Here is a 27,995-nt window from a genome sequence, read left to right as displayed (position 1 = left end):
TGCATAAAGCCCTGGGATTGATTTGAAGCAAACAAACAAACAAGTCCTTGGTTATGTGCTCATAATGATAACCACTGCCTGCTTTGCTTTTCCAGCATGGGAGGGCTGCTTCTGTTGATTCCCTACTTGTGCCAGATGTCCACTAGGTGACCCCTTGACATCTGACAACATCCTGCCTCCTTACCTGTCTCACGAATACATTCTGTTTCACAAAGCTTGTCTCTATGGTTTGCACGGAGAGACTGGGGAAAGCAGGTTGTTCAGTATCACTTGTGTGGCTAGTATACCCAATGCCTGAACCAAGCCTGTTCCAGAATTAAGGTATTGGTACTGTGAAAGCAAGGGAGGGAAGCAGAAAGTGGTTTTTAACAGAAAAAGGTTTATTTTTAAGAAGACAACAAACAGCTCTAGCTCTATAAAGAATAATACAGTTCAATTGCTGGTAGCAAGCCAGTAAGGAATCTTAAAACGAAACAAAACGAAACGAAACGAAACGAAACAAAACAAAACAAAACAAAAAAAGGAAAGAAAGACAAGAAACCGCTTTGTAATATCAGCCCACAGAGGGCTCTCTTCTAGTTTGTGTTGGAATCCTCCAAAGACTGGGTTTGTGATCTCTCCTACTTACTGCTACTGGAACGGGAATCCAGGATACAGTCCCACCCCGGGGGTGGGCGTTACCCTTGCCTTTCAGTGCAGGTCATCAGTCTGTACATTCTCATCTGGCATTTGTCTTCAGGGCATAGTGGGCCCAGGAGCACCGAGTGCAGCACTAACCCAACACAACTGTACCAGGGCTGCACAGCAGGACTGACCAGTTCTTAGTCCTCACTCTGCTTTTGAGCTCCTCTTGGGTCCAAGGCACAACCCACTTTTCCTTCCCTTCCTACTTCTGGAAATCCTAAACAGAAGGCAGAAATGAATCATGTCATGGGTGCTTGAAAGTTACTTTGAAACTTACTTGATTCTGATGTTTGAAATTTTAGATTTCGGGAAAGAGATGGATCCCTGGGCTCAAAAGACAGAAATCAAGCTAAAGGGCCTAAGGAGTGAGTTTGTTGAGTTTGAAAAGCCACATCTATGTCCCAGTAACTGAGTCCACATGCAATACAAATCCTGACTGGGCAGGGATGCTGTCCTGCCCAGGAATGACACAGAGGAGTTCCTTTAAATGGTTCCATAGGAGAGGAGTCAGCTAGCACAAGCTAATGCAAAGAAGCTCTCGAAAGAAAGAAAGAAAGAAAGAAAGAAAGAAAGAAAGAAAGAAAGAGAGAGAGAGAGAAAGGAAGGAGGGAGGGAGGGAGAGAGAGAGAGAGAGAGAGAGAGAGAGAGAGAGAGAGAGAGAGAGAGAGAGAGAGAGAGATATGCATTAGGACCCTTCTCTCTGCCATTCCCTTCCTTAACCACTTTCCTGAGATCTGGTCCCGAAGCAGAGGACCAATGAGAGCACTGTATGTTATGCACACACTCGGGTCCAATTCACAGCCAGCTGCAGAAAACACACACAGCTTTCCAATGTTTGCAGCCATGGGTGCACACAGTGTGAGAACTGTGAATCTGAACTCCAGTTCCTGAAAGTGGGAGGGGTAGGATGGGAGCAGGATAGAGTTAAGAAAACAGGAAGTGGTGTGTTGGGTTGGTTGGAGGAATGTAATGACACACTCTAGGTCATGGGGACTCAGGAGGCAGGGGACATTGGCACAAATATTTCCTGCACCCTGTTTTTTTTTCTTTGCTGGGGTTCCATGCTGTCCAGTGGTAGGCATCAATTGCGTTAGGACAGAGATATGTGTGTATTCTGGGTTTGAAAGTCAGCCTATGGAACCAGGAAGTTGGTGATTTTTCCAGGAAATTGTAAACTGAAGTGGAATCTTATAGCATGTGTTTTTGAATAACAGCACCCTAACCTGGTGATGGTAGTGTGGGATATGACAGGTGGTCCAAGACAGGACGAGCAAGGACAGGACAAAAGTTCTAAGTAAACTTTCCTACCAGTTTACCCCAATCTTGGGCAAACAGAGACACAATGAATGGAACAGATCCATATAAGGAAATAAGGTGATATATATATTATTCATATATATATATATATATATATATATATATATATATATATATATGAATAATAGGGGGACACAGAGAAAGACTGTCATGTGTAGACCTGTACTTGTCCCAATGTGGACAGAATGGTCGGATGGAAGTTAGTGACAGCATTTAGTACAAGACTCACTTAAAGAAAACCTTTGTAAATTATTACATTTATCTATTTGTATGTGTGAGCCTGTGTGTCTGCACGTGTGCAGAGGTCAGCGGATAGTTTGCAGGAGTTGACTCTCTTCTTCTACCTGTGGGTTCTACTCACTTAGGTCAGTGTATCAGGCTTGGTGGCAGGTACCTGTTCATGCTGAGGCATCGTGCCAGCCTCACCCACTTTACACATGGGGCTGGTCACAGAAAAGAAAGTGTGATTCAGGGGGTCAGCCTTTCATGGTTTGTGAGTTGAGAATGGTTTTCTTATGTTCCTAAGGTTGTAAAAACAAGTGAATGAACAAACAACTATAGACACAAAAAAAGAATCTGTTCCAGAAATCATACGTGACCCACAAAAACCTAAAATAGTTACTCCCAGGCCCTTTGTAGAAAAAAGTTTATTGATTTCCTGAAACAATGGAAAAAACAAACAACAACAGTAACAACAACAACAAAACCAACCCCCCCCCAAAAAAAAACCAAACCATCAGTCTCTGGTGAGATAAGTTCATTGAGCCTGGAAGCCAGAGAAGATCCAAGGGGAATGAGAACATGGAAGTAACAGGAAATATTCCTCAGCATCATAGCATAACCCTCAAGGTATAGTGCCTGCTGGTCCATAGGACAGTGAGGTATGTGTGATTTATGGAAGGAGGCCTGAGATGGCTAAAGGAAGAGCACACTAAGGAATACTGGCAAAGAATGTTCTGGAAAAGAGACCACATGTAGAGATGAGTACTGATTAGGGAGCTCTGTTAGTATCTGATCAGATCAAGGAGGAATTTTGAGCCCAGGGATTGGTAAAATATCAAGCGAGGTGAAGTTTCTAGAACATAATTGAGTAGTTCATAAGCATGCCACAGTCTGAAGATTTCACAAAAAGATGAGGAAGGTAAGGTTCTAGTAAATTCTGGGAAAGCTAACACTGCTTTGCCCTACTTTAACTAAACAGCAAGTACAAAAATTCACACTAATAAAGAATTAAAGACCTTAAAGAACAAATGACAAGAAAAGTTTTGTTTTTCCAAAAGAATCCCCTAGAAGATTCCCTTACATAGGGAAGCTTTCCTACTAAAAATGAAATTTATTCTATATAAATCCATTTTTCTACATAGCTCTTAGGAAAAACATCCCCTGTACGAAGTAGGGCACAGATAGCAAACATGGAGGGAGATGCATTTCTAAACTAAAAACCAGATTTTCTTTGGATTCATAAACTAAAGAACGCTTGCGCATGTTCCCTTAAAGCATATAGAATTTTTTTTCACTGAAATACCCGGGAAATTAATGTCAGACAAGTAGAAGCCAGTCATGGGTCCTTCATAAATATAGTGCTTTAAATGACAAGACATTCATCCCAGAGACCAGGGACCTAGAATTGATGCTGGGCCCTGCCTCAGACTCATTGTGTGACCTTCAGTGAGCCACTTGACTCTTCTGGGCCTTAATTTCCTCTATGAAAAGAGGGAGGTTGGTCCCTTTCAGCTCTTACACTCTGTGATTATAGATAAATATAGAAATAAGAGAATTATATCAATCTAGAAATAAGAAATCCCACCCACCCCCAAAGTAAGCCTTGGAGTCAGTAGAAAAAAGTAGCAATGAAAGATAATAAAAAGAATAAAATTTTAACTGCTAGCCAGAGTAAATATATCTCATTTAAAAATTAATGAAAATGTAATTTACAGCTGATCAGAAAACATTAGAACATACATGTTGGTATTTCTTCACCAGCACACATATGGAGGAGGAATGGCTTTGAGGTGACTGGTACGGTGACTACAATGTTGTGTTTGCATGCAGAACATCTTATAAAATTGGACATAGAAAATCTCAAGACCACATACGGAATAATTCTATAAAGCTTAGCAGTACGAAGAGGCTGAGGGGGGTTAACTGGCTGCCCTGGTTCTGGTGTTCATTTGATTCCCTGTAGGGAGAAGGTCAATACTATCAAATGCCACACTTTTTACATTAAGCAGAACCTCAACAAAAATCAAATCTGCTGGAGCCCTCCTGGGGAACAGTCACCAAGGTGAGGACATTGATTTAAGGGCTGGTAATATCAAATGGGACCACGGCAACCACCACTGTCCCCTTTGTTGTTGTTGTTGTTATTTTAAAAACCAATCCAGGACAGATGGGCCTGATTCAATCTGGCAATTTCTTAACATTGAGCAAACGTGTAGCTGACCAAGATGGTACACATGCCTCTTTGCCAGAGACTGGTAACTGTAACAGTAGGAAAGACTGGTAGCTTGTTGGAGAGGTGTGGCTCTGGTGATTTGGGGGGCTTGAAGGAGTAATCTCTCTCTCCCTCTCCCCTCCTTCTTTCCCGCTCCTCCCCCTTCTTCTCTCTCATATGTTGCTCTTGATGGTTCCAAGATCACACTTTGAGAACCAGTGGCCTATATTTGGGCCTTTACTGAACAAAAGTATATACTTATTTCACAGAATCCTTACTAGGCAAATTTCTTCTTGCTAAACTTATTAAAGTGCCTCCATCATGTGTCTAAAAACCACTCACCACCATAGTCCTCCATAAGTTGATCTCAAAGTATTTTAAAATAATTTGACTTGGCTTCTTTTGTGTAATTTAAAAATCATCGTACTGTTTTTCTGACTTTTGACAAAGGCACTATTTTGTACCTCTTTCCTACTCTCTTGTCCTTTTAAATTCTTACTATCTTGGTCACTTATAGCTGAAATACATGCAAAGGCATTGAAGGGACTGGGGGCTCTGGTTTAGATAAGGTCTCATTCTCACACCAAGGCGGAGTCAAAGCACAAAACAGAGACAAAATGGCAGGAGGGGAGTGGAGGCCTGTGCTTAGGAACTGTACCTCCAACCAATCAATAACCACCACTGATATTGGACGACTGACATCAGTAAGAAACGGATTCGACAGAGTCACCTTGCACAAACAGGACACACTTCACAAACTCCTTAAATCTTTTGTGTCTTTTACCTAAACGGCAAGTAATATTAATCCCATTTCCACAAACATGTTAATGTACAATATGAATGATTGGTACAGGCCTTCTCAGAGGCTTTTAAGTAGCTTTATCTCAGAGTCCCTTGTAGGAAAACAGCACAGGGCTATTAGCTAGACAATTGACCATCAGCTACTAACTACAATGATTCCAGGAGAAAACGGTGTTTTCTCTGCTCTGGAAGCAGCCGTCAGGGAGTGTGGTCTTTCCATGGTGAAAAGAACTTGTACAAGTAGTTGATGCCTAACATTCTGCAAGAACTTCATTCCTTTGGCTTAAGGCTGTTCCCCTGTTCAAATGCAAGCAGCCCTCAGAAAAGGTAGCATTAAGCCTCCCGGTCTCAAAGCAAACGAATCCATCCCTTTCCTGAGAGCATGTTTTCTTCTTAGGAGGAGAACAAAGTAGGAGGCACTGAGGAGAATCGGTGCTGGGCCACAAGGACTACAAGGGAGAATGAAGCAGAAAGAACAGACAGAAGGTCACAGGGGCAGACCCCCAACTGACTGTTGAAGGGCTCAGGCCATAGTGTTCCTCCTGACCGGGGTGCTCATTTGCCAGCTGGAGCAGGCCATTTAGACATGCTTGTGATAATACTTAAGATTCTCTAATGCTTAGGCATACAAAGGCTTCTGGCAACAAATGGAGAAACAGCAAAGAAACATTTGGTGCAGAACCTGCCCCCCAAATCACAACTACACTCAGGAAGAGTAACCGATACAACTTTACAGAGTGCAAATCGCAGGGCCAAGGCAAGGGTAAGGCACTGGCGGGGGCCTTGAGAGTGGGCGTCTCCCCAATCGCCTCACCCTAGTCCTGGCCCTGGCAAATCATAGCAAAGGAAAAGCTCACCATTGTGCCACAGACTTGGCTAACATAGAGGGCGGAGCAGTGAGCAACAGAGCACTGAGTGATTGATAGATAACTAGTCTTTTTTTTTTTTTTTCCTGACTGGTTCAAAGGTGAGGAGGAGGGGGGTGGACAGGTGCATGGGTAGATCTGCTCAGAGTGACAAGGTACGGAGACAACTGGATCTGGGTTGTCTAGATAAAGTAGATGTCAGGCAGAATGCTTGTTGGCAGAACCTTAACCTTGGGGTCATGAAGCTAACAGGAATGGATTGGCTGCCCATGGCCTTGACTCCTTTGTGGCTGAGCTGTTGGTACCAGTGCAGTTCACGGGTGTTAGGACTGGAGGACAAGTTGGAGGCCCATGCAGGCCAGGAGTACAGGCAAAGGGGAGGAGCCACAAGCAAAGTCAGCCTTTGTACTAAGACTAGCCTGCTCTCCACCACTCACATTTGAACCACAAATCAATACCCACCAAGTACAAAGCATTAATTGCATCTTGGGGTGGGGATGGGGGGGGGCGTCTTGCCAACCTTTGTCTATATTCACTCTAACAGAGCCACCTACCACTAAAGATTGAAGCTGGAGGGAAACAGGGGAATACAAATAGCTTGAAGCAGAGGCTGACTACCTGGGGCCAATTTGAGTTCCCTCCAACTTACTGTCTATTCTACCTATAGAGATCACTCTGGAAGCAACTTCCCAGAGAACCTCCCTGAAAAGAGTTTCTCCTCAACTTTCCCCCATCCTCACCGGCAGCATACATTGTACCCAGGGAAGAGAGTTGAATAAGAGAAGGTTAAGTATTAGAAAGATGCTTGGTGGTGTGCTGATCAATGAGTGGTAAATCTTTTCCCCAATAGTCTGGTTTCTTTAGGACTAGGTCCACTCCTGCAAACACTGAATGGACATTCCCAGGCCTAAGTCTTTTCTCTGACTGTGAAGTCTCTGCCCCAAATCCTTTTGTGCTAATGGGTTTCTGAGGGTCATAGTGATGCAGAAATGTTCTAAACATCCCGGGCCCACAGAGTTTTGCAGAGGAAAACAAGGGTTCAGGCAACTGAAACCACCTCAAGCGGTCTAAGCGTTCAGTTTTACAATCTTTTGGGGGGGGGAACACCTCCAGAGGTAGCAAGGTGAGGGGAGAGGCAAAACCCATGAGAAGGAACAAACAAGACACTTGCAAAGAAAAAAAATCAGCAAAAGTAGCAAGCCCTATACAGAGTCCCATATGCTCACACGTTCAACCACTCACGATGCTTCTGAAGGGCAGAGCCAGGGAGCCTTTTGCTTCTCTTAGACACAAGCATGGGCATCCGCTCCTTCATTTCCCTACAGAGGCAAATGCCTCTGTCTTTTGGAGTTCTGAGTTCAGGTCAGCTGTGATACTTCTATATAAACTAAGGCCAAGACTGAAGTCCAGATCTCACTATGTAGCCTCAGCAGCCTGGAGCTAGCTATGTAGATCAGGCTGGCCTCAACCTCACAGAGATCTGCCTGGCTCCATCTTCCAGGTGCTGGGATCAAAACTGCATCACACATTCCTGCCTGACTCTTGTTTCAATTCAGTCAAAACTTAGGAAACTTGGTTAAGATCTTCATGTCAAATGTTTTAAACACTTCCAAAACAACTATAGTTTCTCAGAACTGTCTTATTATTTAAGAGACCATTTTCCCCTTAAGTCTGAGAGAAGTGCTAGAAGACAGTTGGTGAGCTTGACCTATTTTCATTTGTCTAGAATTCAGAATTAGACCAACCCAACCAAGGATTTCAGCCTAAGGCTTCCATGCCAGGGGCTCGAGTCTTCTCAGCACTCAGTGGAGTTTTATTTCAGTTTCAGCCATGTTGCCTTGCTGGAGTGTGGGCAGTTGAGCTAAGAGCTTGCTTCTCATTGATAAGGATTGTCAAAATGGAGATCTGTTTGTTTCTGGCCTCTTGCTGCATCCTCCAGGAGAGTGAGCAAGGAATCTGGAAGGGCAGAAGTGCCGTGGGCAGGGGTACAGGAGGAAGGGTGCAGGGAACCGTTTTTTGTTGTTTGTTTGCTTTTGCAAAGCACGATACAAGTTCATTTCCTTTTGGCCCCCTTGGGACCAGAAGACCGAGAGCTTTCCAACACAGGCAAGCACGGTTTCTCTGCTCAGTGTTTTGCCCATCTTATCCCTAGCCCCCCAGAAAGCAGGTATATGGAAATCAGGAGCTCTTGCTTTGCTTACAAAACTGAGTTGACAAGAATGGCCAGTGCCTGATGACTTTGGAAAAGAAGGGGTCATTGTGGTTGTTCTGGAAGTCTTTCCACATCTGCTGTCTTCCACCACAGCTAACTGAAAGTTGGCCAAATAGCAGTACCTAGATGGCAAAAAGTAGCCCTTGTATCCTGGGCCATAGCATGGCTGCCTTTTTGATTTTGAGTGGATCTTTTTTTTAGTATACAGGTTCTGGACTTTCGAAAGAGTCAGACTTCCTTTAAACAAAATCGAAGCAACCACAAAATAGCACAATCTGAATCGAATGGTATCGGGACAAGATACCATTCTTTCCACTCCTGGAGCCTTCCATGATGCCGGTCCTTTACCTAAGTACTTCCTGTAAAATGAATGTTACATGCAAGTGAAATGAGCGTTCTTGGAGTATACAGCATGAGCTGGGCACAGATCCTGGCTACCTATGTTGACAGACACTCGAGAGACCTCAAGGCGTGCATGCGAGTTACCTTGGCTGAGCTTGGTTCATTAGCTAATGGGGGGGGGTCCTAGAAGTTTATTAAAACTCATCACCCTGATCTCCGCATAGACAATCAAACTGAAAAAGGCATGAAGTTTTGGAAGAGTCACAGTCATAGTTTGCACCACAAAAGCCATCCAATCAACCCCATGCCGTAATTAGTGCACGCCTACAGAACTCTCTCTGGAGGAAAGTCACACTGTGGTTGAGGAGGCCTTGGTGTCTTTCTGTGTCTTCACAAAGGGCCATCAAGGCCTCTTCAAGGAAGTAGATAATCAACAGTGGGAACTGGTACCCTCTGTCCCCAGGCCTGATTTAGAAGGTCCCAATCTGTTCTCCGTACTGTGTCCCTCAGTGACAGGAGCCAATGGACAAAGACAATAGGACGTTGAAAAGGTGGCTCTCCAATCTGAGGCTCTCTTAGTGCACAGGGCTAGAGACAAGAAGTAGGACTCCGATGTTCAGTCATGGCAAGGATGGAATAATGGAAATGTGGAAGGTCTGAAGCCTATCTGAGTGCCAGGTGAGCTCCATTGTTGTGTTGTCCTCTCTGCTGTTCAGAGTGTGAGTTAACATCAAAGACATCGATTCTTTTGTCATTCCTGTGGTTGGTTCCTTTCTAAAGCTCTCTCTCTTTCTCCTTCTCTACTCAGGCCTAGGAAGTTAGAAGCAGGGCTTAGGTACTGGGGTTGTCAGTGGGTTCGTAGTCTTTTGAGAACTGTGCAATAATCCTTCGAGCCAGAGGGTTAGTGGTCTTCAGCAGCTCGGCCGCTGAGGGGCGGGTCCTGGGAGTTGCCTTACTTCCCTTCTTCTGGAGCAAGGCCTTGAAATCATCATTTCTACCAGCATCTAGGCAGGCACTGCTACTTGGCCCTGGGGCAGCAGCAGCCTCACCGGTGGGAGAATCAGCTGTATTCTTCACTGGTGAATGGGAGCTGGGTTTGCTTCCCGTGAAGCCCTCCCCAGTCTCTTTCCAGCCCAGTAGCTTTCTTTTGGACCTAAAGGAGAGAAAGACTCGTCTGAGAGAGTTCAGAGAATTCGGGGAGCAGAAAGCCAGCAAAGCTTTGAAAAATTGCCAGCAAGGGATGTGCTAAATAGTATGCATATGACAGCCTTGTGATGATCGGCTATTTCTCACCTCTTAGCTCCCAGGTCCCTTTCAGGGCCCTGTGTTCTCCACATGCTTTTCAATGCTCACAACTGCAATCTTTTGCCCTATGCTACAGGTTCAGTCCTTATTAGTTTTGAGATCAAGGACAGACTTAAAAGAGGTAAGGCCAGTCGCTCAGTGAATGAATTAAGGCAGCCAGAGGGTTTTGAAACTGGTTTGAAAACTGGTGTGCCACACCAGTAACTGGGCTCACGAACCCCTGTGTCATGCCCCTGTGCCCACCCCTGATCCCTCTCTGCCTACGTCCCTGCTCTCATATTCAGCCCAGGGCTCCATGTCACCCTGAGATAGAATTCTGTGGTACAAGGAATTCTGTGAAGGGTTAAACATCTCTGACTGCAGACAGAGCTGTGAGGGAGCAGATGGAGACACAATAGGCCAAGCAGTTGCTAGGAGACGAGGGGCCTCTCTCAGCACCTGGTCCTCCCCTCCTCCCCTTCACTCAAAGACATCAGTGAATTTGAGATGTGAGGCCCCAGACTGCTCACAAATGTAGGTACCTGGACTTAATGTTCACTTGCAATTCTAATGGCTGCTCAGAGGCAGCAGTTTTTCTTTAAGTAGAGAAGGGGAAAGCAATTACAATTACAATGAAGGAAAATGATCCTGACCTGTGTATCACAGTAAATAAATCTTCAGTTGTGCGGGAAGCCACAAACACGTCATCCTCCTCCTCTGCAATCCATTCGGCTGTTTTATCACTGATTAAACTTTTCTCTTCAGCACTCGGTTCCACTGACCTCCCTAGGCATAAGAACCAAAAGGAATGACTTTGACCATGATAGCCAGGACAAAGCACATACAATTTCATTATTTCCCTTGATGTTCAAAGCAACTCTGGATGGACAGCAGGACAGAGGCTTTGATGGCTCCATTTGTCGAGGAGGAACATGGAGATCTGAAGGTTAATAATTTACCCTCAGGCCATTCAATGCCCACATGGTGAAGACCAGTCCAGATCCCTGTTCTCGTGTATGCTTTTCATTACAACAGGTGGTCTGAGCGTGTTTTCTTGTTTATTTACTTATTTAAAACAATAGCGCTGGGGACGGAACTCAGGACCTTGCAGACACTAGGTAAGCTCTCTGGCACTGAGCTATATATTCCCCAGCCCCCCTTGTTATAAATACATAATTAAAAAACTCAAGATACTGAGAGCACGGTAAAGCAATTATCCTCACCCAGTGGGGGGCGGGGGATGGGACCTGTTTGAGTCGGATGGAGCCTGTGGAGTTGGAGGAAGTATATGTGAAAATAACCCGTGGCTTTGACATGCTCACTTGCTTTCGGCGCAGTGATTAACTTACACTGGAAGCCTAAATCAGCTTAAAGAAGGTCATGAGATTTTGATGTTCAGTATTAAGGGTTTAGAAATGATGAGAAACCCATCACTGAGCCTTGAGGGCATTAATAAAAATAAGCAAGTCACAAAGAAAGACAAATCCGTGATTCCACTCAGCATCCAGAACAGTCAAATCTATAGGCCTGAAAAGTAGAACCGTGGTCACCAGGGCAGCAGAGGAGGGAGGGAGGGAAGGGAGAGTTGTTTCAAGGATCTAGACCTTCACTTTTTAAGATAAAAGACGTTCTGGAGATGGGTAACTCAACATGAATGTTCTTAACTGCTAATGAACTGCATAGGGAAAAATGGCTGAAATTAAGGCAGGGGTAATGGCACACATCCAACCCCAGCACTTGAGAGGCTGAGGTAGAACTGTGACTTCCAGGCCAAGCTATGTAACATGGTGAAAACTCTGTCTCAAAAAAGGAGGGGTTGGAGCCAGGAAGGTGGCACAGTTGGTAAAGTATCTTCTATGCAAGCATGAAGACCTGGGTTCAGATCCCTGACACTCATGTCAAAGCCAGACACCATTGCGCATGTCTGTGATCCTAGTGATCCAGATCTGGTTCTGCGGAAACAGCTGGATGCCCCGAACTTGCTGGCCAGCCAGTCTGGCCAATAAATAAGCTCTGGGTTCTATAAGAGACTCTGTCTCAAAAATAAAGTAAAGAGTGATAGCGGAAGACACTTAACACAACCTGTGCCCTCCCTCCCTCAAATGGTTAAAAATGTTAAGTGTTGTGTGTATCTTACAATTAAAACAAAACCTACAGAAACAACATCAACCAAAATGGAGAATCATTAACTAGCTTAGTCTTATGGGTAGAGGAAGATTCAAATCATTTAAATCATTTAAGGAAGACTGTGCCCTTTCTTCTGAAAAAGGATGCAGGTGATAACACAGCACATCATTTTAGAACCCTGCTAGCCTTCCAGGACACTTGAACTTGGTCTTACAGAGTACTGAGTCCTGTGCATTAATCTAAATGTAGTGTGGCTAAAGAAAACTACTGTCTGGTGAGCTGGACTCCTAGGGCAGGGACTGCATACCTGGTTTGGCAGATGTAGTCTGGAAGTTCCAGTGTGCTAATGTAATGCCCAACTCAAGGGTAGATTGTCCAGACTTAGCCTTGGAGATCTGTCCTGGGTCAGTCCTGATCCCTAGGACCATAAGGCCGAGCAGCAATTCCTTTTCAGAGTTAATCCAAACCCTCTAGATGTGCCCCCTACTGATTTGGTCACCCTTATCCCTCCTTGCAACTGAAGGAAAAAGCCAACAGTCAGCTTACTCACCTGGAGAGATGGCCTCTTTTTCTGTGTCAGTGTGAAGAGGCGAAGTCACCCCTTTACCAGGTGACTTCTGGTCATCACCAGTGGAGGGACACTTGCCATCTTCCTCCAGGGTGATGATGGGGCTGAAAGGTAGCCTTGGTTCTGCCATGCAGGCATCCATTTGAGCTACAGGGGAGGTGAGAGGCAGGTAGAGCACACTGGGCTTTTTTGGTACCGGAGGTGGAATCTTGGTCATCTTTTTCTCAGCTTCTTCCTGGCTCTGGAGGCCGATTCTTTCAGGCAGGGCTCTCACCTTGGGGCCCCCGTCTTCTACACTGGCCTGGGGAGGTTGCTGTGTTCCTGAGAAGAAAGCACCAGAGGAACTGGCAAGAGGTGAGAGGACAAGGCTGGAGGATGCTGTTGACTCCCCGGGGAAGCTGGGTGACTTTGGTTTCCGCAACACTGTGTAGCTGTCTTGGGGAAGCTGCTTCATGTGTGGAATGGAGCTCCTGGATGCCATAGCCATAGTAGGAGAAGTTAGTGGATACTCCCCAGGGAGAGAGGGCGGCCTGTGGACCAAACTTGGAGGCCTTCGGGCCAATGGAGGTTTCTCGGCTATGGGAGGTTTCACTTTTCTCTCTGGCATGGTGAAGACTTCCTCTGCTCCAGGTTCCTCTATGTAATCTGGACTCTCAATGTCGTCTTCTGGCTCAGACTTGCTGACTGACCTCAGGCGAACAGAACGGAGGTCAGACTGAGTAACCATGGGCATGATCGGTTGGTTTGGACTAGTTTTCTGTGCCAGTTTGACCCCAAAATTGGTATCAGAGTGATGGCGGCTCACCTTGGTTTTGCTGCGGATGGAGATACTCATCCCCGACAGATCCAGGGTGGTTGAAGAGGTCAGTGGTAGGTCAAATGATAACCGTGACTTGCAGATTTTCTCCATTGGTGATGTTGGGGGCAGTGATGACTTCCTTTCTGGTACCACTGGACGTACTCTGACACTAGCACTTGGAGGAGGTAAGTGGCCCAGGGTCAAGGACATGGAGACAGTGGGTGTGGGTGTCTCTGACTGGCTGGAGTAACCACTGGAAGGGGACATCAGTCCAGTGGGCCTCCCAGGAGAGGCTACTTCCCTGGCTTCCACCTCAATGGAGAGCTGGGAGGGTGTTGTCGCTCTGGAGGTGGAAGGGGAGGCCAGAGACTCTGAGCTTCCCTGAACTTGAGTGCACTCAATGACCGTGGTGCCGGTGGCAGTGCTGGAGCTGGACAAGGACTGGTAGGTGTCACCAGACTTCCAGTCAGTAAGATACCAGTGGTGAGAGAACTGCGTACTTCCTGGATCTTTGAGCATTGGCACAGCTGGGTGACCTTGAGCATCTGGGTGAGGTGGGTGGTGCCCTTGGTGTTCCAAGGAGAGGCAAAGGCTCCTAGGCCTCTGGTCCTTGGGCAGTACCAATTCGCCTTCTGGTGGGAGGGCTGGCTCATCTTTGACGAGTGAGACACTTCGCATGGGTGGAGAGGGCTTCTTTTTGGCCTTCTTGAGTGAAATACTTTTGGATCTTTGCCTTCTGTGCCGTGCCTCCTGCTCAGTGCTGAGGGCTGCAATGTTGTCAGTACTGTTACTGCCCTCGGAGCTTGTACTGGCATAAGGCAGGATGCGGGTCTCACTGGTCTTCTGTTCTTCGTCATAGTCCACTGAGGTAACACCCGAGTCTGTGGGTACAGACAGTGACCGCTCCCGGAACCTGTTGGTCCCACCTGGGCCTGTTTCCAGCCTTGAGGTACCACGGGCAAGAAGGCCAATCTTGGGAGGTCTTTCTGGTATCTGTCTTCGTAGAGTGGGGTGCTCAGAGTAGCTGGGTAGCCCAGTGCATCCTGCTGGGTTATCACGGGTGACAAAGAGCGTGGCCGCCTCCTTAGGAACCAGAGGTGGGAGTGTGTTCAGAGGGACCCAAGAATTGCCCGAGGAAGGGTTTTTTCCATTTTCACTGACTTGATTGCCCTGGCTGCTGGCACTTGGGGTCATGTATGTGAAAGCATCTCCCTTCCAGGAAGTGGAGAATGTTGACTCTGTTGGTCCATTGCAAGAACTGGGGACACTGTACACCACTGCCATGCTCTCCATGCCGGGATGGTCTGAGGCACTGCGTGCCTGGTGAGCGTCTCCGGGCTCACTAGAAGAGTGTCTCAGTCCTGGTGAGGTGAGACTTGGGAACCGAGCTTCCTGCCCAACAGCAACTCTTCCCTGAACAACTTGTGGAGCTGAGTGGCCAGGCCTGATGTCTGAGGTGGCAGAGCGGGCCAGGCTGCCTGTGGGGCTGCTGCTGTGACCTGGGGATGGAAAATACACATTAGTGGTACAGCAAGGGATTCCCCCATCAGCTGCTTTGTGACAAGAACATCAACTTTGTGCCAAGCACCACTTGCCAACAGCTTTGTCAGAATTCCTTGGTTATTTTCACAGATGAGAATGCTGGGGGAAGTTGGGTTCTTGCCCATCACCACACAGTGAGTCATGGGGTACCCTTGAATTGCCCAGATGGCTACCAAAGGCTTTCCAGCTTTGATGACTCTTTTCAGAGTAGAAGTGTCACATAGGGCTACCTTGAGTTTCCCCCATACTTTATCACTGGATTCATGAAACAAGCTGACCTCAAGGTTTAATCAGTCCTGAGGTGAGAAAAAAAGTTTCTAAACTGACTAAAGATCACAGAACCACGTGGCTCACAGCCCCAGCAGTGAATCTGGAGTTTGCCAGAATGCTGTATTTCTGGCATCTGTCACTTTTTAACTTTTGAACATAAAAGACTTAGTATAACTCACAGATGTGACCACAGCATTCAGATGTTCCAGTCTCCAAAAGTGTTCTCACAATCACAACTATGACTGTTATAACATTACTATTATTACTACTTTACCTATATGATAATTCATAATAGCCAGCATTTGTTGAATGTTGACTATATCCCAGGCACATGATAGGCAGACTATACAAATAACTTCAGTTTCTACTTGTATTGTAGTCAATACAAGATGATGAGTTGGGGGATGGTTCCCCACTTTTGCCTATTTACCTAATTTGGCATATATGTTAACATTTTTTTCTGAGACAAGACCTCATTATTATTCCTTGGCTGACTTAGAACTCATGGAGACCAAGCTGGTCTTAAACTGGAGACAATCCTCCTGCCTCTGGTACTGAGTGCTGGGATTAAAGGTGTGTACTTCATATCTAAATTATATTCCATTTATAATGGCAAACAATAATGGACTTTTTTTATTCAAGATTTATTGTTCAATATTTATTAGCCCAAGATATCTGCTCTCCAAACTCAATTGCTGGTCTTGCTAAAAGCCCTTGGTTACCATTTAATTACCACATTGGCTTTCTCAGGATATTCAAAGTCCCTCTCCCCAGAATTATTCCAGTACCCTACTGACACAATGCCACTTGCATGGCAGGAATAGTGGGAAGGGTTGGGGGAAAAGATTTGAGGGGATCAACTTTATTGGGGTCACCTTGGTCTCGCTGAGAAAAGTTAGAGAATCCAATAATGGTCCGCCTCCGCCTCAGGGTGGACTTGGGGTTCACGGCTGTCTCTGTGTTAAACAACGAGTGTCGAAAACTTGCATGTCTATCAAACTGCTGCCCTGTAGTCAAAATAAAGACACTTGGGTGCATCCTGGTTTCTGTTTACAGTACAGTGGAAGCTGGACTGCGGTAGAGAGAAGGGATGATGGCAGTAGCAATGAACATGAATAGCATCCAGGCAGGTGACACTTCTTCCCCATCCCTCCCAATTTGGTGCTGGGCACACACACTTGGTTTACCTGTTCTTCTTAGGTTTACTGGGGCAGTGCTTTTTCAACTCTGGTTCCATACTGAAATAAGTTAGGTAGCCTTTGAAATTCTATGACCTTAACTCCAGAACATTCAACTTTCTGGGAGAAGGGCCTAGGTAGAAGGGCCTAGGAGTCCTTGGGTACAGGGGTGAGCATCACTGCTTGCAGAGGAGAGTGCTGGCCTGAGGCTACATGGCATTTGATAATGATCATTAAAGTTTCTCCTCTGGCGCTGTGGATAGCATCTAGAGCCTTCTATATTCCAGGCAAGTACTCTGCCACTGGGATGCAGTCTGGACTCCTGGGCATTGCTTTTGTGAGTCCAGTCTGGACTTGACCTCATCGCCCTGCCTCTGCCTCAAGAGCGATGTGATGACAAGTATGTTCTGTCGTGCCTAGAGTGACTAAGATCCTTTCTCTAGGTCTTCACAGGGTCCAGGTGAAGATGGCATCCTTTACTGACTCCAACATTTAAGAAGCAGCCTGGTACTCTGTTCTACAGCCACCTGGCCACATACTAACCAAACTGGCAGTTTGTGTTCACTGAGCCGTATCTAGTTCTCTTAAAGTGCTGGGTTAACGTTTAGTTCTGGAGTTTGCTGGGGCAAAGTCAGGGTGAGGTGATGGTCCATGGGGCTAGACAGGCACCCCCCCTGTCTCTTACTAGACAGCTGGCTGAGCAGACCTTCCCCCTACCCCCCGGCACACCACACCACTGCAGCCCCTTCCCAGCAAATGGCTCCACAGGAGAAACTCAAGAACAGCCTGCAAGTGAGAGAGTCATTTAAGACAGAGCGTATCAATGTTGCTTTGTGAGTCTCACATCATGTTTTTACTTCCCTTGGCAAAATTCCCTAGGCCACAAGCTCTACTTCCTGCCCCTCCTTTTCAAGATGACTTTGGGGGCAGTGGATCAACCCATACCCAAGGAGCACACAGAGCCATTGCTTTCCCCAACTTTCCCCAGCACAGTAGGGGCCATAACAACTTCCAGGCTTCCTCTAGTCCCTTTTTGAGGTCTTGCTTTCATAAGGCCCCAAGTCTTGTTTCCTGATATAACTGGCCCTTTGCCTTACAACCACTGGAGTGAGAAGCAGGAGTTCCATGGGCCCCTAAGCTGGAGACTGAGCTAACTAGTGCTGTCAACTTGGCCGGATCTAGAATCTCTGGGAGCTATGCCGCTGGGTGCGCCTGTGGGGACGGACCTGATTAACTTATACAAGCAAAGCCAGCTTAACTGTGGATGAGACCATTCCTTGGGCAGGGGATCCTGGAAAAAGGGAACCGAGCAGCAGCAAGCATTCATGGTCCTTTGCTTCATGTCTGTGGACTCAATGTGACCAGCTGCTGTCAAGCTCCAGCTGCCTTTGATGAACCACCCCTTGAACTGTGAACCAGTATATACTTTTTTCTTGTAGTGCCTTTTGTCAGGGTCTGTTACCATAGCAATGGGAAAAGAAACTAAGACAAATGCAAATGCTTTCTCACTATTCTCAGGGTCATCCTGGGCCCCCTTTTTTTGGTCTTTCTGTCTTTGCCCTGCGTCTTTTGTGTCCCTTCCCTTGTTATGCCACAATTAAACGGCGTGCACTCTGCGTCCCCTCTTCTATTATTTGTCTGTTCCAGACACAGCTTTGGGTTTATAACATCATTTTTACCTGAAACAAACAAAATTTCCAAACTTTGTTTCCATTTAAACTCAAAAGGACACCCACGTTCAGCAACCCGTTCGTTCGGCACATCCCGTAAGGAACCCTTTGTTTGCTATTACATGGTTATCGGGTATATTGGCAGTGCAGATAGGGGCCGGTGAGGGAAGAGCAGCCACAGTCCCCTCTTCGGCAAGCCTCTGCTCCCTGGGGAGTCATGACCTGGACAGTGCAGGATGAGCCAGTAGCAGACAGAGTGGCCCTCCCTCCCCAGCACCCAGTGCATTTGGAGAGGATAGGCGGCTTGCATGAAGGGAAGCAAACAGGTGGTGTTCAGCAACTCTACCAGAGATGTTGATTGGCACAAGGTCAGACTGTGTGGAGCAGGGCTGAAGCCAGAGCCTCTCCTTTAGGATGGGTAGAGGGAAGGGGTCATTCCAGGCACTTTGCTTGTTGGCAGTAGACAGGCTCAGGCAGGCCTCAGGGGCCCTCACACCCTGGGTCGTGGTCTCATCCTCGCTCAGCTGCCGTTTTGCAGGCTGTTGGGAGAGAGGGTGATGGAAAGGGTGTGCTTCTGAGCGGTTGAGGAGCTGGTGCCCATAGGCTGGCTGCTTAGGCAGAATGACTGGAGGCGTCCTCTTGAAGGCAGGAAAGCATGTACAGGCTGCCTGGCTAGGCACACACTTGTGCAGGACCCTTCCCAGTGGGGCCTCATGGCAGCCCTGCTAGTGAGCAGTGATGAACAGCAGCTTCCAGGGGTGGGGGTGTCACGTAAACAGTTCAAGATCCCCTGTCGGTGGGTGCACGCTGGCTCTCCCAGGTTGGGGCAGAGGCAACTCACCATCAGTACAAACTCCAGACGCTTGGCAGACTGGGGCCTTGGGCTGGGAGTAGGCTCAGGGGCCCCATCAGAAGAGCGGAAGGTCTGCCCCAGAAGTCTGGCCTCCGAATACTGTTCCTCATATTCTTCTGAAAGACAGCATAGTGGAGACACACTCTAGGGGGCCTCAGCCAGGTGCCAGGCTAGGGAAGGACCATGAGCCAGTCTCCCACACCAAGCTGCCCAGGCTGACTCGATGGCTTCTTTGAGCTATTTCCTGGCCATTGGATTCAGAAATGGAAAAGGGCTTGGTTTCCAGGACCATGAGAGTAGAGGAAGAAAGAAAGTCAGTAAATCCAAGCTGTGCTGCTTTGGGGACCAAGCTTTCTCTTAGTGGTCCCCACCTTAAGTGCTCAACTGGAAGCCCACACCTAGGACATCCTTTGCTAAAGTTCCATTCTCTGAGGCTCTGCAGCTCTTCAGCTGTTCTCCAGCACTGCTCAGGAGCAATGTGCATGAAGCCGGAAGAGAACCACACTGAGAAGTCCAGTCTGGAACCCTGCCTTGGATTGCAAGAACTTATGTTTGCTTTGTTTTTCTTTGAGACAAAGTTTTACATGTAGCCCAGGCTGGCTTCAGAACTCAAGATCCTCCTGCCTCAGTCTCTTGAGTGCTGGAGTTACATACAGGCTTGTGCCGCCATACCTGGCCGCAAGAACTCACGATTGATGTTTTCTAGGTCTGGTTCCACTGTGGGTGGGGTCAGGTCTAGGGAGGCTAAAAGTCAGGAAACCGAAGGTGGTGGCATAGAAGACAGCCAAGTTCATGGACACATGATGACGGAAGTATGTGTAAGATGTGAACGGGCCTGACCAAAGCCATGGCTTAGATGACATGCAGAAAGTGAGAGGTCAGAATGGACATTCCAGGCTCTGTGTGCTCTGAATCTGGTGCTGAGGCTGCTCTCAGGGCTGATTCTCTGCAGCAATGTCTGCGCTCTCTGCTCCGATTCCCTCTTCAGAAGCCCTTCCAGGTGCTCTTAAGTCTCAGGGCAGATACCCAAAGAGCACTCTTCCCTTTGAACTGTGGCCCCTGGGCATGTTGGAAAAGTTTTTCTTTGTCTGGAGGTGGAGGTCTGCCTCTCTCTGAGTTTCTGCTTCCTGGTCCTAATTCTACCTTTGCTAAACTAGCACATTCACTCCCCTCCCCCTCTTGCATGGTAGCTCTTCCTTGTTGGACACAGGGCTCATGATTATCTCTTAGCATCTTGCTTCTCTAAGGTCACTACTGCCCTTTTCGGGGAGCTGGGGGTTTCCACTGTATCCCCCTTGGGAGGCCCATCAGATGTTTTCTGTTCTGCACTGGGATTAATATATGCTGGCACGGAGATATAAGAACTGACAAGATATTTTGTACATTTCGTATCCATTGGGCACCTCCTGGGGGAATTCAGCCCTGTGTCCAGTGTCTCTGAAAAACTCAAGTAGTAAGAGAAACTCAAAGGTACAAGAGATGGCTTTTTTTTTTTTTTTGTGGTGCTGGACATAGAAGCTTGGGCCTTGCACATGCTACCACTAAGCTACATCCTCAGCTTGGAGAGATATATGGAGGAGCTCATTGTGGTTGGGAGGTTATTACAAGAGCAGAGTGTGTGAAGTCCAGGTAAGGAGAAACCCCTTTGTTTTCTGGTGCCAGCATCCCAAGGCATGGGCTATATAACAGGAGGGCTGGAAGGAATGTGGGTCCCCATTGAGGGAGTCTCCCATTTCCTTCTCCGTGAATTGCTTGACCACTACCCTGTCTCAGCCTGTATCCTTTCTCCCTTTATGGACTACTGAACCAAAAAGGGAGGGAGGAAGGGAGCAACAGCACTGGAAACAGAATGTTAGCATCATCAGTCTGGAAGGTGAAAAGAGAGATGGTTTGGAACTGTTTTCTTTTCTTTTGCTGCTCCCCATTTCTTCTTTGCCTCCCTCCTGCTGCGCAGCTGCCTCTAAGGCAGCCCCCCACCCTCGCAGTACCTTGCAACAGGCTCTGGAGATTGAGCTGCGCCTCGCGAAGCAGTTCCTCTACACTCGGGGGCCTGCCCGAGGAGAGGAACACGTTCACTGGCTGTCGCCATGACGACCTCGAGTGGGCAGTCGCTGTCGCATTTTCCCGACCCGAGTTAGCTGCAGCTAGGGAAGGAGAGAGTGAGTGAGAGCGCAGCCGCGGGAGCCAGTGGGCTCCCTCGGTTCCCGAAGGCCCGCCCCTGCGGGGGGCGCGCGTAGCTGAGCTTAAAAGGCGAGAGGGATCGCTGTCTGCAAGATTTTTCCTCGACAGATCCTGCCGCAGTCCCTTCCCTCCTACTCTGCCTGCCTCTGTTGGCGTCACCTCTGCCAGCGTCTCGTCTGTCTCCTGCGCCTGCCGCCTCCAGGTCCCGAGCTGCTGCCTGCTCTCTCTCCGACCCCTGCCACGAGGTAACGCGTCCCGGACCGAGCCCCTGTGGGTGTGGCCCGGGCTCGCTTGCGCCGGGTCGCCCTGTCGCCGCACGTTGGTCTCCTCCCACGCCCACCTCCTCATTTCTGCCTCCTCCTGCACTCCCCATAACTCCCTACCCCCAAGTGCCCAGCACTCAAAGCCCCAGGAACTTGTCACAATGTCTGAAGCGGCGGGAAATCTCAATAGCCTCCGCTTGGCGAATGTGGCCCTGCGAGAGGAGTTAAATGCCCTTCGAGGAGAGAATGTCCAGCTGGGCCTGCAGCTCGGAAGAGCCTTGGCCGAGGTTAATTCCTTGCGGGGCAATGTCTCGAGCTACATCCGCTGGCCCATGCCCATAGTACCGGTCCTTGCCGAGGAGAACTTTGAGTTCCTGCTCAATGAGACTGATCCCACTCCTGAGGAGGAGGAAGAGGAGGAGGAGGAGGTGCCTTTCCTGTGCTGGCCTCCTCCACGCACAGATCCCGAGTACGTCTCAGATGATCTTTTGATTAATGTGGTCCAGGACTATACCAACCCCGACGGGTCCAGTGACCCTCCTCTGTCACCCAGCCCGTCCCAGCCGGAACTGCACTCCCCCATGTTAAAGGAGCCAACCTTTGAGTTCCTTTTGCCACCGCTGGAGCGGCCAGACATAGAACCCTTTTCAGGCGACCCAGTGTACCTGGCTGAATTTCTGATGCAGCTAGAGACTTTCATAGCAGATCACGAGGATCACTTCCCTGGGGGCGCGGAACGGGTGGCATTTCTCATCTCCTTTTTCACAGGGGAAGCGAGAGACTGGGCTATCTCAGTCACTCAGGAAGGAAGCTCCTTGCATGCCAACTTCCCGCGCTTCCTGGATGAAATCCGTAAGGAATTCTGTGGCCCCATCCCCTCACGCGTGGCTAAAAAGGCCATACGCAAGCTCAAGCAGGGAAACTGTACCCTGGGCAGCTATGCAGATGCTTTTCAGTTCTTGGCCCAGTTCTTGTCTTGGGATGACTGTCGCCTCCAAAACCAATTTCTCAAAGGCTTGTCAGAAATTTTTCGAAAGGAACTCTTATGGTCAACTGAAGTGGCCGACCTGGATGAGCTGATTCTTGAGTGTGTCAAGATAGAAAGGAAAGTGCGTGTCCCCAAGACAGCCTCGCTCACTGGAGTTCAAAATAGCTGCTGCCCCTTTGCACTAATTCCTAATGAGGATGAAAATGAAGGTGTGGAGTTCTACAGTGAAAATGAGGGTGAGGGTGAAGAGGCAGGCGGGTACAGGCTTTATCTGAAGGATCAGAGGCAGCACATGACAGCTTTCCCACAAGAGATGAGGGAGGAAGAGGAGGAGATGAGGAAAGAGGAAGACGAGATGGAGGATGAGGAGGATGAGGACGAGGATGAGGATTATGAATTTGAGGAGGAGGATGAAGACGACGACGACGAGGAGGAAGAGGAGGAGGAAGAGGAGGAGGAAGACAAGGAGGAGGAGATGAAGAATGAGGATAGCGATGAGAATAAGTATGAAGAAGAAGATGAAGTTATCGTTAGGGTCCTGGAGCCAGAGCAGGAGCAAGAGAGGGAGGAGATAGAGCACGAGCATGTGTATGTGCACGAGCACATACACGCCCATGTGCACACACTTGCTGCCCACCACCACGGCCTACATGGAGAGCTCATGGTGATGGACGAACCTGTCCTTGTTGACACGTCAACCCAGACCATTAGCTCCGCCATAGGCTACCATGCTGAAAATTACCTGGGGGTATCCCCTTCTGTAATGCATTCTAGCAGACAGAGGAGCCAGAATCGAGTCCCACTTCTGGAGGGCCTTCCCGGGACCAATTCATCCTTCTACAGCCCGCCACCACTGATGCGCCATGCAGGTCGCTTGGGGCAACGCCAAATGCGAAGATGTCCCTCAGTGCTCTTCTGCCTCACTCCTAGGCAGGGGGGCCACCGAGCTACTCAAGGTCGAATTCGAGTGTGAACACTGGGGGTGAGTTGGCCACGGGGAACACACCCTTCCCCTGCTTCCCTTGCCTCTGCTATTGCTGCTGTACGTGCCCCATCTACTGACCAGTCCGTACGAAAGCCCCAGACTGGAGGAAGACCCCAAAGAAGACCTGCAGAATTCCAGATTGTTTCGCAACCACAACCAGAAGAGTGAAAAGTGCCCAACCAGGGCCATCCAGGAAAGGAGAGGTCAGGACTCAACAGTCCTCTTGCTGTGTACTCGGCTCAGTCCTCGCACAAAGTTGCAAAGCAAGTCTCTTGGCCTGTTCTTGTAAATGGCACTGGTCACCTTTGTCTCCAACTCTAGTTGTCCCCAATCTTCGCCTCTCCTGTGCTTCTTTGCCCTGTGTTCTACAGTGTTATCCTGACTTTACCCCAATGCCTGAGTGATCTGCCCCAACCAATGATCTAAAGGCATTAGATCTAAACTCTTAATGCTCTGAGGCCACTTACTAGACAACGAGCAGGATGACACCAAGAAATATGTACTCGCCATATTTCCAGCAGAAGGGCCTGAAAGGGGAACCTACACCTAGAGCAGCGAGAACCTGCAAAGCCATGAGTGCAATGGACAACTTGACTGAGGTTTACTCTCTTTGGGGGCGGGAGGGGGGATGGCGGGCAAACAGACCTCACTTTGAGTGCTGGGGTTTACCTTCCCCTCAGACTCCTGCCTCAGGACCTCTGCACAGACTTTGGCTAATTCGGCCTTCATGTTGCCTACAGGACTGGCATTAGGGGGAGGAGGAGGCAGAGGTGGCTGGAGCACCATAGTTCAGTTTGACATCCTAAGGAGTGAATCTTGCTTTAGGAACAGGGCCCTCTTCTGGCTAGGCTTTAAGACTGCAGTCCCAGCCAGAGGCCTCTGAGGAGACTGTGTCCTCTAGGTTGTGGGGGTAGCCCTGCTGGCCCACTCTTTAAGCCCCTCTGACTCTAAGGAGTCCTTAGAACTGAAAGGAGAAAACAGGGCTGGCTCTGCAGAGACTGGACTCATTGCAGCATTGCTGGCCAACACCCCTATGGTTCTCACGTGAGGGGCAAACCTCTCCTAGGCCTGTTGTTGAACTTCAGTTAACCAGTGTGGCTTAAGAGGCGACTGCCTCCTGCACACTCCTGGGGCTTCTTGGGCACCAACTCAGGTGCCCCTAGTCAAAGACCTGCTGTTCACTTTTGGGTCCAGGAAAATACTGCTGCTGCAGTGGGAAGTACACATGTATTATGTCCATTCTGGCCACAAAATGGCAGCCTGGTTCACTGCTGGCCCAAGTTGTTCCTGGACATTGAACTTGCTGCACGGTGCCTAGCAGCTGGGCAAAGTGGAGCCCAAGTTGTCCGTGGTCAGCAGGAAGAAAGCAGCAAATGGTGTCTCTTCCTCATTGGAGTCTGAAGATGAGAACCCAGCCCTAGAGTTTGAACTTAAGACCAGAGAAGGAACTTGAGGAAGAGGAGTCCTAGACAGACCTAGTCCTCAGACTGGTTAACGGTGAGCTCTCTATTCATCAGCAAGAGGTAAGGGGCCTTTTTGTTTAGCACTTCCATTTCTTGCCTGAAGATCAGTCGAATTGGGTTCCTATAGCCTGCGGCTACCTTTTACCATGGTTTCCTCCAAAGAGAGAAGTTAACGTATAGTCATTATGGGAAATATGGGAAGTAGTGAATGCCATAAGGACAAAATAGCTTCCTCCCGACCATTCAGAACCTCGCCACACAGAGGCAGCATTTCTTTCTTTCTTCAAGGTGAGGTCATCCTGCTGGAGGGCCAGCAGCAGGCCTGAAAATGGCTGTCATCTGTGTGACGCAGAATCATTTCACCTTCCTGAGTCAGTTGTTAGACATTTCAGTTGTTTGCCTTGCCCATTCCCACCAAGGCAGGAGGATAGGGAACCATGTGAAGACTTTGTTTTGTGTCTCTTTTTCAGCTTATTTCCTCAAGCGAGAATTCCAGAAGGGAAAACTCTATTCCTTGAAGCTATGGACCCTGTCTGCTGATGCCAACATACTGGTCACGCTGCCTGTGTCCTTGTGGAGAAGCGCAAGAAGCAGGTGTCTTGTACCTCAGATTCCAGAGATCCCCCTTGGCACACACAGGCTTTGCCTGTCTTCACGGTGCTTCTTAGTCTGAATGCTTGTGGCCCTGACCAGGGAGACCAAGCACATGAGCACTAAACTGGCCTGTGGGCCTCTGGGGGCAGAGGGGCCTTGAACTTCCTTTAACCTTTTCCCTTCTTTCCCAGTTCTTCAATATTTGTTGTGATGTGACAGCTACAGGAGCTGTCCGAAGCTCTGAGTGCCTCCTTGGGTTGAGGGGGGTGGGGGTGGGGGTGGGGATGCATGCAGGGTACAAGGGTGATCCAAAGACACCCGGAGGCTCCAGAGAAACAAATGTGTTACTGTTTTTACTGTTACTGTTGTATTATTGTGCTGTGAAGATAAATTGTTCTGTATGCTAAAGCTTTCTCTCCTCAATAAAACAAATAAAGGGTGTGTAAAGATTGTGTCTGTCTGTGTTACTGAACATAGACGGGGACCCAAGATGCTTACTTCGCAGGCACCTTAGCTGATCGGTGCTAGCCTGAAACCTTGACGTCCAGCAACAACAAGCAGTTCTTGGAAGGAGGGAGTGAAGGCAGGCAGGGTGGCGAGAAAGCGCCCTTCCACTTTGGGACACTAGATGGTGCTATGGGATTCCAGTGAAGTAGCTGGAACCAAATTCCCAGAGCAGGCCAAGTAGGGTCAGCAAGACCTCCCTGCTTCTTAGAGAGTGTGGAGTCAGAAAGAACTGCACCCTCATTCTGGGACTGGCTTAGCTTTCTCGGACATGAGTGAACGTTTTTGTTTCCCCTCTGCTGAGCCTTCCTGCTTGCGAGTGCTGGACTAAGCCCTGAGAACCTGCCATTATCCTTCATCCTGGGCAGCAGGTTATTTATTAGTCCTACCCTCTTTAAGGTAAGGACGGACACAGGCTTAGAAGCCACTGCCCTAAGGGTGACAGTGAACGGCTTCTTTACAATCCTGTGGTTGTTGGTAGTCAGCTCCCAGAACAGCTCCTCTCTGCCCCCACTCCGCTGTCTAAGAAGGCAGACCTGTATCCTGATTCTGCCCGGCTCTGCATCTTCATAGAAAATTCCTGGTTACTTGAGAGGCAGAAAGGGCAGAGAACTATTTTACCCAACATTTCAATGCTATAATCCAGCCAGGCAATGTTGTCTCTTTTTAAATCTGAGGAACCCAAATCTCAGGAACCTTGGGTCCAATGAGGGGGTGGGGGTGACTCTGACTCAAGTGGGCTGCATCTGGGGGGCTCTGAGGGAGCCAGACAGGTGGTGGTTCTGTTTTGCAGAGAAACCCAGCAAGGCTAGCCCAGTGGCAGTGCTGAGCGTGTGGCTGATTGTCCATTCTGGGGAAGGACGGGGCTGCACAGGCTGTGAGCTGTCCCAGTGAGCACTGGGTCTCCTTCTAGGGTTTTAGGTGGTCAGATGGGATGCCAGCAGCCCTGGGATTTTTCATGATGCTGCAGGCAGGGGGTAATTAGGGTCAGTTTTTGTAAGGACTAATGAGAGCAGATGAAGGAGATGAAGGACTAGAGGAAAAGGGAACTGTGTGCCAGTCCCTCGGGCTTCCAGGCCTGTCATCAACCCCACCCTCTCTTTGGTCACACCCTCTTTGCTTGTTCAGTCACTGTTGAATTCACAGAAGCAACTAAGTAGCCCAGTTGATGAGGTACACGACAGAATAGCAGCAGCAGTTTGGTGTTGAAAAAGCAGGTGCATAAATAAGCCTCTGCATGGAGAACTAGGAGTAGCTGCTAAGGATACCTGTAGATGTTGAGATGCTTAGAGGACTAGGGGATGGCAACCTTGAAAGTGAAAATGCAACCAGGTTTAAGAAAATAGAGAACAACTGACTCCCTCCCTCTCCCATGCCTCATAAAAGCCTGCTCGGGAGAGATGTGGCTTGAAAAAGCAAGCAGTGTGTGTTGAAGACACCACTGCTTTTCTGGGTTGCTGCTGCCACCCAAAGGTAGACAGGCCCCACCTGGGATCTTGGGCACCCAACCTAAGGGGACCTTGCACCTCACAGCAGCCTTTTTGCATGCCAAGAATAAGGAAGTGACAGAACAGAAGAAAGGAAGGGGAGGGAGAGAAGGGTGAGAAGATGAAAAGGCTTCCCAAAGCCCTCTTCCTAAAAGATGGTGCGAGCCGGAGAGGATTTTGCTGCCTAAGATACTGGCTCGGCTGTCCTTTTGTTTCTACACAATTCTAATGCCAGTCTAGTTGTAGGGTCTAAGTAGCCCAGATGACATTTACTGGCCATTTTCTTACAAGCCTTCCCATACAGTTCCCAAAGCAGGCAGCAGTTCAGAGAGATGATTCTAACATACAGTTCACAGTTGAGAAATCTATATAACGATGATTGCCCAGCATATACCATGGTCTGCTGTAAGCTGACCCCTCCTTGACCCCTACCTCAGATTCTAAGACAGAGATTCTTATGTTTTATATCTATGGATAGTCCATAGGTGGGTGCAGACATTTGTCTTGAAGAAGCTGGGCCTATTGATGTGCAGACTGTGCCCTCCATGGTCACAACTGGCTTATGGAGCTCAGGAAGGGGTAA

General features: G+C 48.4%; 2 protein-coding genes across 21 annotated transcripts in view; one reads left to right on the top strand and one right to left on the bottom strand.

Moving 5' to 3' along the window:
- Positions 1-359: 359 nt before the first annotated feature.
- Positions 360-27,995, bottom strand: part of Nhsl2 (NHS-like 2) — a 242,795-nt gene continuing 215,159 nt past the window's right edge. For 5 of the 19 annotated variants that reach the window (XM_011247499.2, XM_006527718.4, XM_006527720.4 and 2 more), the window contains 7 exons: positions 20,936-21,091; positions 18,936-19,063; positions 18,441-18,633; positions 16,122-16,253; positions 12,618-14,933; positions 10,594-10,726; positions 2,631-9,809 (listed from right to left, as the gene is read on the bottom strand). In XM_011247499.2, coding sequence (XP_011245801.1) covers positions 9,488-9,809; positions 10,594-10,726; positions 12,618-14,933; positions 16,122-16,253; positions 18,441-18,633; positions 18,936-19,063; positions 20,936-21,091 — 3,380 coding nt within the window. In that variant the 3' untranslated portion in view covers positions 2,631-9,487. Of the gene's footprint in view, positions 9,810-10,593; positions 10,727-12,617; positions 14,934-16,121; positions 16,254-18,440; positions 18,634-18,935; positions 19,064-20,935; positions 21,496-27,995 lie in introns of those variants that run through there. The other 14 variants (XM_011247501.3, XM_030251165.1, XM_006527724.4 and 11 more) reach the window with 7 other exon arrangements.
- Positions 21,108-25,873, top strand: Rtl5 (retrotransposon Gag like 5). 2 transcript variants are annotated; one of them, NM_001278534.1, is made up of 2 exons: positions 21,108-24,861; positions 25,298-25,873. In NM_001278534.1, the coding sequence occupies exon 1, from the start codon at positions 21,553-21,555 to the stop codon at positions 23,350-23,352; it is 1,800 nt and encodes a 599-aa protein (NP_001265463.1). In that variant the 5' UTR covers positions 21,108-21,552; the 3' UTR covers positions 23,353-24,861; positions 25,298-25,873. The 2 variants fall into 2 exon arrangements, with proteins under 2 accessions (NP_001265463.1, XP_006528164.1); XM_006528101.3 differs by having other exon boundaries at positions 21,113-24,887.

The sequence above is a fragment of the Mus musculus genome, chromosome X, assembly GCF_000001635.26.
Source record: "Mus musculus strain C57BL/6J chromosome X, GRCm38.p6 C57BL/6J".
Lineage (NCBI taxonomy): Eukaryota > Metazoa > Chordata > Mammalia > Rodentia > Muridae > Mus > Mus musculus.
This window is presented reverse-complemented; position numbering and strand designations above follow the sequence as displayed.